A 14,335-nucleotide genomic window follows, 5' to 3' on the forward strand; every position below is an offset into this window, starting at 1 on the left:
TCTGACGCGCCCTGGTACTAACCGGGAACCTTCCTTCCTTCGAATCAGCCTTCCAGGACCTTGCGGTGACGTCGCGGCTTGTGATTGGTCGTGCGGCCGCCCATGTGACCGCTCGCGCGACCAATCACAAGCCGCGACGTCATACTCACCCTCGGACGCGCCCTGCTTCTTTCCGGCAGCCTTCCTTCCTAAGAATCAGCCCTTCCAGGACCTTCGGTGATGTCGCGGCTTGTGATTGGTCGCGCGAGCGGTCACATGGGCGGCCGCGCGACCAATCACAAGCCGCGACGTCACCGCAAGGTCCTGGAAGGCTGATTCGAAGGAAGGAAGGTTCCCGGTTAGTACCAGGGCGCGTCAGAGGGTAAGTATGGCGATATTTTTTATTTTAATTCTTTATTTTACACTTAAATCTGAATTCCGATACCAATTCCCGATATCTTAAACATATCGGGAATCGGTATCGGAATTCCGATTCCAGATTCAGAAGATCGCCGACTTCATGGCCGACCCCACACAGGGGTCGGGTTGGGTTTCATGAAACCCGACTTTGCCAAAAGTCGGCGACTTCTGAAAATTGCCGACCCGTTTCGCTCAACCCTAGTGAAGGCTAAACAGAACCCACTACATGAAGAAAGGCATAAAAAATAGCCACTAAATTGTACCACAAAACTTATGATAAAATGTAGTATGGACAAGAAACTAAACTAAAGCTCATTGCAGTGGGCACCAGCGTCATATTTATTGACAACAAAATGATGCCTATAATGAAAATAGCACCCTACTTTCAGTGATAATGTTTTAGGGCTGTTTTTGTCCTCTAGGACATGAGACCTTGAGTGTGTTATATGAACAATGAATCGAGAGTATTACCAAATAATTTTGGAGATGTTCTCCCAAACATAAGAAAACTAGGTTTGAATCGACCTGCAAGATAATAACACAAATCACACAGTACACAAGAATGGTTAAGAAGGAAAATATGAACTGTTTTAAACCAGCCAGCAATGAGTTTTGGCATCAATCCAGCTGACAACCTTTGGAGAGAGCTCAAATCTGCTATAAGGAAAAAAAACATTCAGACATTCTATAGCTTAGATTTGCACTGGAAGAAAGGTCCAACCAAAATATGCAAATAGCTTATAGATGACTACAAAAAAATGTTCGGAGGCTGTCATTGTTGAAAAGGTTATGTAGTGAAAAAAAAAAAAATATATATATATATATATATTTTTCAAATGACCGAAAAGTATGTTGACATGTCAGCCCTTTTGTTGCATATATAGTTGGACAGATATCCATCCATCCATCCATCCATCCATCCATCCATCCATCCATCCATCCATCCATCCATCTATCTATACAGCTCTATCAAAAATTAAGAGACCACTGCAAAATTTTCAGTTTGTCTGATTTTCTCTGTATAGGTGTATTTTTGAGTAAAATGTAAATTGTTCTTTTATTCTATAAACTACTGACAACATGTCTCCGAAGTTCCAAGCAATACATTTTGTATTTATTTTCTAAAAATGATAAATGGTCAAAGTAACAAAAAAAAAGCATTGCTTGAAGACCTCAAATAATGCAAAAAAATCCAAGTTCACAATCATTTAGAAACAACAATACTAATGTTTTAACTCAGGAAGAGTTCAGAAATCAATATTTTGTGGAATAACCATGATTTTTAATCAAAGCTTTCATGCTTCTTGGCATGGTTTCCACCAGTTTTTCACACTGCTTTTGGGTGACCTTATGCCACTCCTGGTACAAAAATTTAAGCAGTTCTTCTTTGTTTGATGGCTTGTAACTATCCATCTTCCTCTTGATTAGATTCCAGAGGTTTTCAATGGAGTTCAGGTCTGTAGATTGGGCTGCCCATGACAGCATGACAGGGATTTGATGTGGTGGTCCTTCATCTACACCTTGATTGACCTAGCTTTGTAGGTCATTGTTCTGATGGAAAACCCAGTCCTCAGTGTTGGGGAACATTGCCTGAGCAGAAGGTTGCCTGGTTGCTAGGGAATCCCCATATGTACTTATGCTGGCTAACAGATGTAAATCATTCAGCTGCAGCAAGAAAAACTAAATCTCCGAGCACTAAAAAATACTCGGAAGACCCCCGAGCATGCTCGAGAAATCTCGAGTAACAAGTATATTCGCTCATCACTAATAATTATTGATTAAAAGGAGGTTCTGAACAAATCCAAATCTTTTTAGATGCAATCTGTCAGATAAAAATTGTAGTTCAAAGTCAGCCCAGTGCTCTATCAACCGACAACTCTCCTCCTTTGCCGAAACCTCAGCCTCTCAGTAAGATCCCTAAACTCCCTTTGCCCTGTATGTGACCATAAGGCACTAGCAATATTCCGCAGAACACTACTGGTGTATCACATTCTTCAGTTTTTCACCTAACTTTCTAAACTGACGTTTTAAATATACAGGTTATTTAAAGGCCAATATGGACTGAGACAGCTGGATCAACGCTGGTCCCAACTCTATATCACAGATCATCATCTACCGAACCCTAGCAGCAGGGAGACGTGAAACCATTTAGTTGAGATCCAGGTGACAGATTAATCAGTATTTCTGATGACATATTTCCTTATTACCACCGTATGCTTGGCCTACCTGATTTTTCACAAACTATTTTACATGAAAGGCAGTAATTCTAGGATAATGAGCTTGGTTAAGGCCCCCCAGTTCTCACTAAATAAATGTAATACCATATCACAACATGCTAGCAAAACTCTTGAAATAAAGCTTGAAATTCAGACAAAAGCAAATAAGTTGAAACAAATTTTGTCATGTCATCTCCCATTAGGGGATCACAAAATTATAATTTTATTTTCTCAGACTGACAATTTTCTGCCGCATATCTTAGGGTATGGTGAGCCAAGAGAAAAAGTAAGGGCGGATGCATATGTACTCCCAACATTCACTTTCTTTTGCAAATTAAATAAGCTAAACAAACACAGAGATCTCCATCCCTTTCTTGAACCTCTTCCCACACAAAGCAAATCCTTGATATACCTCGTTAACTTTGGAACAAGATCATAATACAATAGTACACTTACCTTAAGTCCATCTTTGGCTCCTTCTGAAAGGTATGGGATAATAGAGTTATTCCACAGATCTATAAACCATACACGGAAATCCTCAATTCCAATTGGACAGGATAAGAAAAAGCAGGGACCTATAAAACAAAAAAAGGAATATTTACCAAATTTTTATGGTATTAAAGGCATCCAATCCATTTACAAATAAAAGATCTATGAAAGCTAATAACTAACAGACATGAATTGGCACACAGGTGAACCCCCCGGTGGGACCCTATATAGGAGTGGGCTCCCGCGCCTTCGTATAAGCAGTAGCTGGCACAAATCATGTGATTCATCATGTAGAGACCAAGCCAGCATCCCACAATTCATTCAACTACCCAATTTATTATTATATAGATGCATAGATAAGTTTGTAAATGAGGGTAATGTAATATTTGCATGGGACTGAACAGTGGTCCCCCCAGAGCCAATCCAATGCTACTGGTGGTCCCTTGGCAGCTCAAGGCCCCGTCACACATAGCGACGCTGCAGCGATACCCACAACGATCCGGATCGCTGCAGCGTCGCTGTTTGGTCGCTGGAGAGCTGTCACACAGACAGCTCTCCAGCGACCAACGATTCTGAGGTCCCCGGTAACCAGGGTAAACATCGGGTAACTAAGCGCAGGGCCGCGCTTAGTAACCCGATGTTTACCCTGGTTACCATCGTTAAAGTAAAAAAAACAAACGCTACATACTTACCTACCGCTGTCTGTCCCTGGCGCTGGGCTTCTCTGCTCTGGCTGTGAGCACAGCGGCCGGAAAGCAGAGCGGTGACGTCACCACTCTGCTTTCCGGCTGACCGCCACTCACAGCCAGACCAGAGAAGCAGAGCGCCGGGGACAGACAGCGGAAGGTAAGTATGTAGCGTTTGTTTTTTTTACTTTAACGATGGTAACCAGGGTAAACATCGGGTTACTAAGCGCGGCCCTGCGCTTAGTAACCCGATGTTTACCCTGGTTACCAGCGAAGACATCGCTGAATCGGCGTCACACACGCCGACTCAGCGATGTCAGCGGGACCTCAACGATCAAAAAATGGCCCAGGCCATTCCGACACGACCAGCGATCTCACAGCAGGGGCCTGATCGCTGGTACGTGTCACACATAGCGAGATCGCTACTGAGATCGCTGTTGCGTCACAAAACTTGTGACTCAGCAGCGATCTCGCTAGCGATCTCGCTATGTGTGACGGGGCCTTTAGTCAGACACTGATAAGAAATACTTATTATGCAACAAGTGTCACTAATCACCAATTTCGGGTTTCAGTTAGGTTGCACAATGATACTGAGTACTGTATGTACAGTATAGTGTAAAGGAACAGGTAACATTACAAATGTGAGTGCATAAATAAACATACCAGAGAATAAAACGCAAATGTAAAATTCAGTATTTACTAGTCTATATAACTGATATATGCCATGTCTGACATTGTTGAGAGGCATGGAGAAATTTAATGTATGTCCAAGTAGAAATTAGAATGAAAAACTAACAAAAGTTCAGCAAATTTTGGGAGAACATAATGTAAGGCTATTTTGTTCTGTTTTTGCATACCTATGAGGAAGTCTGAAGTACTGTGCTTCTCCAGGAAAGTGTGCAAATGGTACCACAGTCGGGGGACCCAGTCAAGAATCTTGAGTAGCTCCCCATGTCCAGTCCCAATCCCTCCTTCAGACTCTAGTAGCTTTCGACGTAAATATCGACCTAAGAACCCATTTGCTGGTTCCACATTGTTAGAGAAAGTTAGCATCCTGTGAAAGACAAAATCATTTCCATTGGATCAGTGAGAGACAGTACGGTAATTAGTATCCATAGTATCCAAGTTGCACTCTCAAATGAGTTGAACATATCAATATTTAATTTTCATTTATACAATTTATAAAAATAAATTACATGTCATTAAAAAATAACAAGAGAGAAAATTATTTTTTTTAAATTCACAGGATCTGTAATTTTCTTTTCGGGAAAAAATAATTTGCGTAAATGTATTCCAGACCACCTGTGGATTGATTTTATCTACATCAGATATTTTGTTGCAAATTTTATGACTTGAAAAAACTGAAAATGATGATCTTCATATCGAACCTATAAGGCCGGCGTCACACTCAGCGTAGGGAAATACGGTCCGCATTTTACAGGCGTAATACGCAGAAATGATCCCAAAACAGTGATCCGTATGTCATCCGTAGGCAGGGTGTGTCTGCGTATTTTGCGCATGTAAACCTCCGTATGTAATCCGTATGGCGAGAATGGATCCATGGGCTCAAATATTCGTGAAAACATATATATACAGTCTATATATATATATATATATATATATATATATATATATATATATACAGGTCCTTCTCAAAAAATTAGCATATAGTGTTAAATTTCATTATTTACCATAATGTAATGATTACAATTAACCTTTCATATATTATAGATTCATTATCCACCAACTGAAATTTGTCAGGTCTTTTATTGTTTTAATACTGATGATTTTGGCATACAACTCCTGATAACCCAAAAAACCTGTCTCAATAAATTAGCATATTTCACCCATCCAATCAAATAAAAGTGTTTTTTAATAACAAACAAGAAAAAACCATCAAATAATAATGTTCAGTTATGCACTCAATACTTGGTCGGGAATCCTTTGGCAGAAATGACTGCTTCAATGCGGCGTGGCATGGAGGCAATCAGCCTGTGACACTGCTGAGATGTTATGGAGGCCCAGGATGCTTCAATAGCGGCCTTAAGCTCATCCAGAGTGTTGGGTCTCAACTTTCTCTTCACAATATCCAACAGATTCTCTATGGGGTTCAGGTCAGGAGAGTTGGCAGGCCAATTGAGCACAGTAATACCATGGTCAGTAAACCATTTACCAGTGGTTTTGGCACTGTGAGCAGGTGCCAGGTCGTGCTGAAAAATGAAATATTCATCTCCATAAAGCATTTCAGCCGATGGAAGCATGAAGTGCTCCAAAATCTCCTGATAGCTAGCTGCATTGACCCTGCCCTTGATGAAACACAGTGGACCAACACCAGCAGCTGACATGGCACCCCACACCATCACTGACTGTGGGTACTTGACACTGGACTTCAGGCATTTTGGCATTTCCTTCTCCCCAGTCTTCCTCCAGACTCTGGCACCTTGATTTCCGAATGACATGCAAAATTTGCTTTCATCAGAAAAAAGTACTTGGGACCACTTAGCAACAGTCCAGTGCTGCTTCTCTGTAGCCCAGGTCAGGCGCCTCTGCCGCTGTTTATGGTTCAAAAGTGGCTTTACCTGGGGAATGCGGCACCTGTAGCCCATTTCCTGCACACGCCTGTGCACGGTGGCTCTGGATGTTTCCACACCAGACTCAGTCCACTGCTTCCTCAGGTTCCCCAAGGTCTGGAATCGGTCCTTCTCCACAATCTTCCTCAGGGTCCGGTCTCCTCTTCTCGTTGTACAGCGTTTTCTGCCACATTGTTTCCTTCCAACAGACTTACCATTGAGGTGCCTTGATACAGCACTCTGGGAACAGCCTATTTGTTGAGAAATTTCTTTCTGGGTCTTACCCTCTTGCTTGAGGGTGTCAATGATGGCCTTCTTGACATCTGTCAGGTCGCTAGTCTTAAGGTACCTTCACACATAACGATATTGTTAACGATATAGTTGCTTTTTGTGATGTAGCAACGATATCGTTAATGAAATCGTTATGTGTGACAGCGACCAATGATCAGGCCCCTGCTGGGAGATCGTTGGTCGCTGAATAAAGTCCAGAACTTTATTTCGTCGCTGGACTCCTGCTGACATCGCTGGATCGGCGTGTGTGACACCGATCCAGCGATGTCTTCACTGGTAACCAGGGTAAACATCGGGTAACTAAGCGCAAGGCCGCGCTTAGTAACCCGATGTTTACCCTGGTTACCATCCTAAAAGTAAAAAAAAACAAACAGTACATACTTACCTACAGCCGTCTGTCCTCCAGCGCTGTGCTCTGCTCTCCTCCTGTACTGGCTGTGAGCGTCGGTCAGCCGGAAAGCAGAGCGGTGACGTCACCGCTCTGCTTTCCGGCCGCTGTGCTCACACAGACAGTACAGGAGGAGAGCAGAGCACAGCGCTGGAGGACAGACGGCTGTAGGTAAGTATGTACTGTTTGTTTTTTTTTACTTTTAGGATGGTAACCAGGGTAAACATCGGGTTACTAAGCGCGGCCCTGCGCTTAGTTACCCGATGTTTACCCTGGTTACAGACATCGTTGGTCGCTGGAGAGCGGTCTGTGTGACAGCTCTCCAGCGACCAAACAGCGACGCTGCAGCGATCCGGATCGTTGTCGGTATCGCTGCAGCGTCGCTTAATGTGAAGGTACCTTTACCCATGATGGGGGTTTTGAGTAATGAACTAGGCAGGGAGTTTATAAAAGCCTCAGGTATCTTTTGCATGTGTTTAGAGTTAATTAGTTGATTCAGAAGATTAGGGTAATAGGTCGTTTAGAGAACCTTTTCTTGATATGCTAATTTATTGAGACAGGTTTTTTGGGTTATCAGGAGTTGTATGCCAAAATCATCAGTATTAAAACAATAAAAGACCTGACAAATTTCAGTTGGTGGATAATGAATCTATAATATATGAAAGTTTAATTGTAATCATTACATTATGGTAAATAATGAAATTTAACACTATATGCTAATTTTTTGAGAAGGACCTGTATATATATATCAGTGAGACACACACACATATATATATATATATATATTTATTTTCCATACAGCGCAAGATAGCAGAAAAACCAGCAATTCAATTGCCGGCTTTTGCTATCTCCTTATTAAACCCGACATGATATGACACATGGTTTTACATACAGTAAACCATTTCATATCCCTTATTTTTTACATATTCCTCACTACTAATGTTAGAAGTGTCTGTGTGCAAAATTTGGGAGCTCTAGGTGTTAAAATAAAGGGTTAAATTGCGAAAGAAACTGGCGTGGGCTCCTGCGCAATTTTCTCCGCCAGAGTGGGAAAGCCAGTGACTGAGGGCAGATATTAAAAGCCTAGAGAGGGACCATGGTTATTGACCCCCCCTGGCTAAAAACCATCTGCCCCCAGCCACCCCAGAAAAGGCACATCTGTAAGATGCGCCTATTCTGGCACTTAGCCTCTCTCTTCCCACTCCCCTGTAGCGGTGGGATAAGGGGTAATAAAGGGTTAATGCCACCTTGCTATTGTAAGGTGACATTAAGCCTGGTTAATAATGGAGAGCTGTCAATAAGACACCTATCTATTATTAATCCAATAGTAGTAAATGGTAATAAAACACACACACACATTAGGAAAAAAGTATTTGATTGAAATAAAGACATAGGGTGTTGTAATAGTTTATTATACTCTCAATCCAAATGTCGACCCTCGTTCTGTAAAAAAGTAAAAATAAAAAAACAACAATATCCCATACCTTTCCGCCGTTATAGTCATGTCCCACGATGTAAATCCATCTGAAGGGGTTAAATAATTTTACAAGCAGGAGCCTGCTAATGCAGCCTCCCCTGCCTGTTAAAACTGGGGAATGAATTGAATGCAGGGGAACGTAGCTACCTAGACTTGCAGTGCTGCGCCCCCTGCTGGTATAAACTCATATGAACTCGAGCGTGGGAATTTTTCTGAATATTTTCTCACGCTAGAGTGCATATGTGGTTATGCCAGCAGGGGGCGCAGCACCGCAAGTCTAGGTAGCTACGTTCCCCTGCTTCCCATTCATTCCCCAGTTTTTACAGGCAGGGGCGGCTGCATTAGCAGGCTCCTGCTTGTAAAATTATTTAACCCCTTCAGATGAATTTACATCGTGGGACATGACTGTAACGGCGGAAAGGTATGGGATATTGCTGTTTTTTTATTTTTCCTTTTTTACAGAATGAGGGTCATCGTTTGGATTGAGAGTATAATAAACTATTACGACACCCTGTGTCTTTATTTCAATAAAATACTTTTTTCCTAATGTGTGTGTGTGTTTTATTAACCATTTACTACTATTGGATTAATAATGGCTAAGTGCCAGAATAGGTGCATCTTACAGATGTGCCTTTTCTGGGGTGGCAGGGGGCAGATGATTTTAGCCGGGGGGGTGGGGAAACCATGGTCCCTCTCTAGGCTATTAATATCTGCCCTCAGTCCCTCAGTCACTGGCTTTCCCACTCTGGCGGAGAAAATTGCGCGGGAGCCCACGCCAGTTTTTTCCGCAATTTAACCCTTTATTTTAACAGCTAGATCCCCCAAATTTTGCACACATACTCTACTAACATTACTAGTGAGGAATATGTAAAAAAAATAAGTGATATGAAATGGTTTACTGTATGTAAACCATGTCTCATATCCTGTCGGGTTTGACAAGGAGATAGCAAAAGCCGGCAATTGAATTACTGGCTTTTCTGCTATCTTGTGCTGTATGAAATATAAATATATATATATATATATATATATATATATATGTGTCTCACTGACATATATATATATATATATATATGTGTATATATATATATATATATATATATATATCCCTAAACTATGTGTAGACATTTATTTTACCTATTCTATTCTAACCTGTCAGTGTGATTTTATTGTACAACGCACTGAATTGCCGGCTTTTCTCTAGAACACCGATGTATATTTCTCGCAAGTCACAGTGATGGTGTAATCCGTATTTTTCTCGACCCCATAGACTTTCATTGGCGGATTTTTTGCGCAATACGCTGACAAACGCAGCATGCTGCGATTTTCTACGCCCGTAAAATACAGCTGAGAAATATACGGCAGATAGGAGCTGCCCCATAGAGAAACATTGGTCCGTGTGCAATGCGTAGTTTTTGCGCCTCTCAGACATCCGTAAAACTCTCTAGTGTGACGCCGGCCTAAGTCAATTCATGTTACTCAAACCATGCTGCTGTATTGCAGCCTGGCTGTGTGATTGCAGCCATTTATTTTCTCAGAAATGCTCCATTGTTTCTGAGAAAACATAGTTTGAAGAACCACAATCATCCATCTTCTCCCCTCCCTGTTCCAGTTGATTGACAGGTCACAATAGTTCAGCCAGGCTCTAATTCATGCTGGCAGTGGTTTGGGCCTCAGGAGCAGAGTGTCAATTTCACTCCTAATATTTAATATGTATGAGACAGCCTATGGGGATAATGTGAGAAAAATAAATACAAAGGACTCTTTATTACCCAACTTAGATGCCAGAGCCAAATCCCATTATTGAGATCTTGTAGGAGATCAAAAAACGACTGCTTAAAGGAGAAAAGGGTTTCTCAGAAAGTGATGCACTAGGACATGTGGGGACAAGTATACATACCTAAGATGAGAAAAAACCTCCCAGAGGCTCCATACTTGCCTAAATGACTTCTGAGCCGCAGGATACCACTAATGATCACCAACAGCTTTACCTCAGATAAGACACCAATCCAACCCACATAAGTAAACAGAAAGGGTAGTATGTCACCCTCTGTCGAACACGACACGACACGACGTAAGAGCGCAGAAAATACGTCCGTAAAACTCGCAAAACAAACGGCACAATTATTCTCTATGCCCCTGCTCCTATCTGCCGTATTTTACTGATCAGTATTATATGGCATTCTACGGCCGTAGAAAATCGCAGCATGCTGCGTTTGTCACCGTATTGCGCAAAAAAAACGCCAATGAAAGTCTATGGAAGCCATAAAAATACGGATTACACACGGACCAGCAGTGTGACTTGCGAGAAATACGCAGCGGTGTTAGAGAGAAAAGCCGGCAATTCAGTGCGGTGTACAGTAAAATCACACTGACAGCTTACATTAGAATAGGTAGAATAAATGTGTACACATAGAATAGGTATATATATATATATATATATATATATATATATGTCAGTGAGACACATGTATGTATATATATTATTATTTCATACAGCGCTAGATAGCTTTAAAGCCGGTAATTCAATTGCCGGCTTTTGCTCTCTCCTTCCTAAACCCGACATGATATGAGACCTGGTTTACATACAGTAATTATCTCATATCACCTTTTTTTTTTTGCATATTCCACACTACTAATGTTAGTAGTGTGTATATGTAAAATTTGGCCGTTCTAGCTATTAAATTAAAGGGTTAAATGGCGGAAAAAATTGGCGTGGGCTCACGCGCAATTTTCTCCGCCAGAGTAGTAAAGCCAGTGACTGAGGGCAGATATTAATAGCCTGGAGAGGGTCCATGGTTATTGGACCCCCCCTGGCTAAAAACACCTGCCCCCAGCCGCCCCAGAAAAGGCACATCTGGAAGATGCGCCTATTCTGGCACTTGGCCACTCTCTTCCCATTCCCGTGTAGCAGTGGGATATGGGGTAATGAAGGGTTAATGCCACCTTGCTATTGTAAGGTGACATTAAGCCAAATTAATAATGGAGAGGCGTCAATTATGACACCTATCCATTATTAATCCAATAGTATTAAAGGGTTAAAAAATACACAAACACATTATTAAAATTATTTTAATGAAATAAAAACAAAGGTTGATGTAATAATTTATTCTACGCTCAATCCAATCACTGAAGATCCTCGATCTGTAACAAAAAAAAAAAAAAACAACAATATCCATACCTTCCGGAGATCTGTAACGTCCAACGATGTAAATCCATCTGAAGGGGTTAAAATATTTTGCAGCAAGGAGCTCTGCTAATGCAGCGCTGCTCCTTGCTGCAAAACCTGTTATGACCCCAATGGCGAGGGTCTCAGAGGAACGTGGAAGTCTGCAAGATACAAAAATCCAGCTCATAGGGCAGTGGTAACTGGGTTGACCATATATCTACTCCTAACGCCAACACTAGAAGTAGCCGGGGGTCATACCTACGTTGATCCTAGATGACTCGCGCCAGCCGGAGAATCTAAATACCCCTAGTAGAGGAAAACAAAGACCTCTCTTGCCTCCAGAGAAAGGGACCCCAAAGCAGGATAGAAGCCCCCCACAAATAATAACGGTGAGGTAAGAGGAAATGACAAACACAGAAATGAACCAGGTTTAGCACAGAGAGGCCCGCTAACTAATAGCAGAATATAGAAAGGTAACTTATATGGTCAACAAAAAACCCTATCAAAAATCCACACTGGAAATTCAAGAACCCCCGAACCGTCTAACGGTCCGGGGGGAGAACACCAGCGCCCTAGAGCTTCCAGCAAAAGTCAGGATACAGATTAGGAACAAGCTGGACAAAAATACAAAACCAAAAACAAATAGCAAAAAGCAAAGTAAATGACTTAGCTGAAAAACCGGACCAGGATCAGTAGACAAGAGCACAGCAGATTAGCTCTGATAACTACGTTGCCAGGCATAGAACTGAGTGTCCAGGGAGCTTATAAAGCAACGCCCCTAACTAACGACCCAGGTGCGGATAAAAGGAAAGACAGAAAAACCAGAGTCAAAAAACTAGTAACCACTAGAGGGAGCCAAAAAGCAAATTCACAACAGTACCCCCCCCTTAGTGAGGGGTCACCGAACCCTCACCACGACCACCAGGGCGATCAGGATGAGCGGCATGAAAGGCACGAACTAAATCGGCCGCATGAACATCAGAGGCGACCACCCAGGAATTATCCTCCTGACCATAGCCCTTCCACTTGACCAGGTACTGAAGTCTTCGCCTGGAGAGGCGAGAATCCAAGATCTTCTCCACCACGTACTCCAACTCGCCCTCAACCAACACCGGAGCAGGAGGCTCAGCAGAAGGAACTACAGGCACAACGTACCGCCGCAACAAGGACCTATGAAATACATTGTGAATAGCAAACGACACAGGAAGATCCAGACGAAAAGATACAGGATTAAGGATTTCCAATATCTTGTAAGGACCAATAAAACGAGGTTTAAATTTGGGAGAGGAGACCTTCATAGGAACAAAGCGGGAAGAAAGCCATACCAAATCCCCAACGCGTAGTCGGGGACCCACACCGCGGCGGCGGTTGGCAAAGCGCTGAGCCCTCTCCTGTGACAACTTCAAGTTGTCCACCACATGATTCCAGATCCGCTGCAACCTATCCACCACAGAATCCACCCCAGGACAGTCAGAAGACTCCACATGACCTGAAGAAAAGCGAGGATGGAAACCAGTGTTGCAGAAAAAAGGCGAAACCAAGGTGGCGGAACTAGCCCGATTATTAAGGGCAAACTCAGCCAACGGCAAGAATGTCACCCAATCGTCCTGATCAGCAGAGACAAAACACCTCAAATAAGCCTCCAAAGTCTGATTGGTTCGCTCCGTCTGTCCATTAGTCTGAGGATGGAAAGCAGAGGAAAACGACAAATCAATGCCCATCCTACTACAAAAGGATCGCCAGAACCTGGAAACGAACTGGGATCCTCTATCTGACACAATATTCTCAGGGATGCCGTGCAAACGAACCACGTTCTGGAAAAACACAGGAACCAGATCGGAAGAGGAAGGCAGCTTAGGCAAAGGAACCAAATGGACCATCTTGGAGAAGCGATCACATATCACCCAGATAACAGACATGCCCTGAGATAGCGGAAGATCAGAAATGAAATCCATGGAGATATGTGTCCAAGGTCTCCTCGGGACAGGCAAGGGCAAGAGCAACCCGCTGGCACGAGAACAGCAAGGCTTAGCTCTAGCACAAGTCCCACAGGACTGCACAAATGACCGCACATCCCTTGACAAAGAAGGCCACCAAAAGGACCTGGCCACCAGATCTCTGGTGCCAAAAATTCCCGGGTGACCTGCCAACACCGAGGAATGAACCTCGGAAATGACTCTGCTGGTCCACTTATCCGGAACAAACAGTCTGTCAGGTGGACAAGACTCAGGCCTATCAGCTTGAAATCTCTGCAACACACGTCGCAGATCCGGAGAAATAGCTGATAAGATAACTCCATCCTTAAGAATACCAACAGGATCAGCGACTCCAGGAGCATCAGGCACAAAGCTCCTAGAAAGAGCATCGGCCTTCACATTCTTTGAACCTGGTAAATACGAGACAACAAAATCAAAGCGGGAGAAAAACAATGACCAGCGGGCCTGTCTCGGATTAAGGCGTTTAGCAGACTCGAGATACATCAGATTTTTGTGATCAGTCAAGACCACCACACGATGCTTAGCACCCTCGAGCCAATGACGCCACTCCTCAAATGCCCACTTCATGGCCAACAACTCCCGATTGCCCACATCATAATTTCGCTCGGCAGGCGAAAACTTCCTAGAGAAAAAGGCACAAGGTTTCATAACAGAGC

The 14,335-nt window shown here is 42.9% G+C and overlaps 1 protein-coding gene across 2 annotated transcripts in view; it reads right to left on the reverse strand.

The window, feature by feature from the left end:
- NAV1 (neuron navigator 1) overlaps positions 1 to 14,335 on the reverse strand; it is a 220,006-nt gene that overhangs the window by 11,919 nt on the left and 193,752 nt on the right. For both annotated transcript variants that reach the window (XM_069756486.1, XM_069756487.1), the window contains exons 27-28: positions 4,648 to 4,844; positions 3,072 to 3,190 (exon numbers count right to left, since the gene is read on the reverse strand). In XM_069756486.1, coding sequence (XP_069612587.1) covers positions 3,072 to 3,190; positions 4,648 to 4,844 — 316 coding nt within the window. The remainder of the gene's footprint in view (positions 1 to 3,071; positions 3,191 to 4,647; positions 4,845 to 14,335) is intronic.

This window comes from Ranitomeya imitator, chromosome 3 (assembly GCF_032444005.1).
Source record: "Ranitomeya imitator isolate aRanImi1 chromosome 3, aRanImi1.pri, whole genome shotgun sequence".
NCBI lineage: Eukaryota > Metazoa > Chordata > Amphibia > Anura > Dendrobatidae > Ranitomeya > Ranitomeya imitator.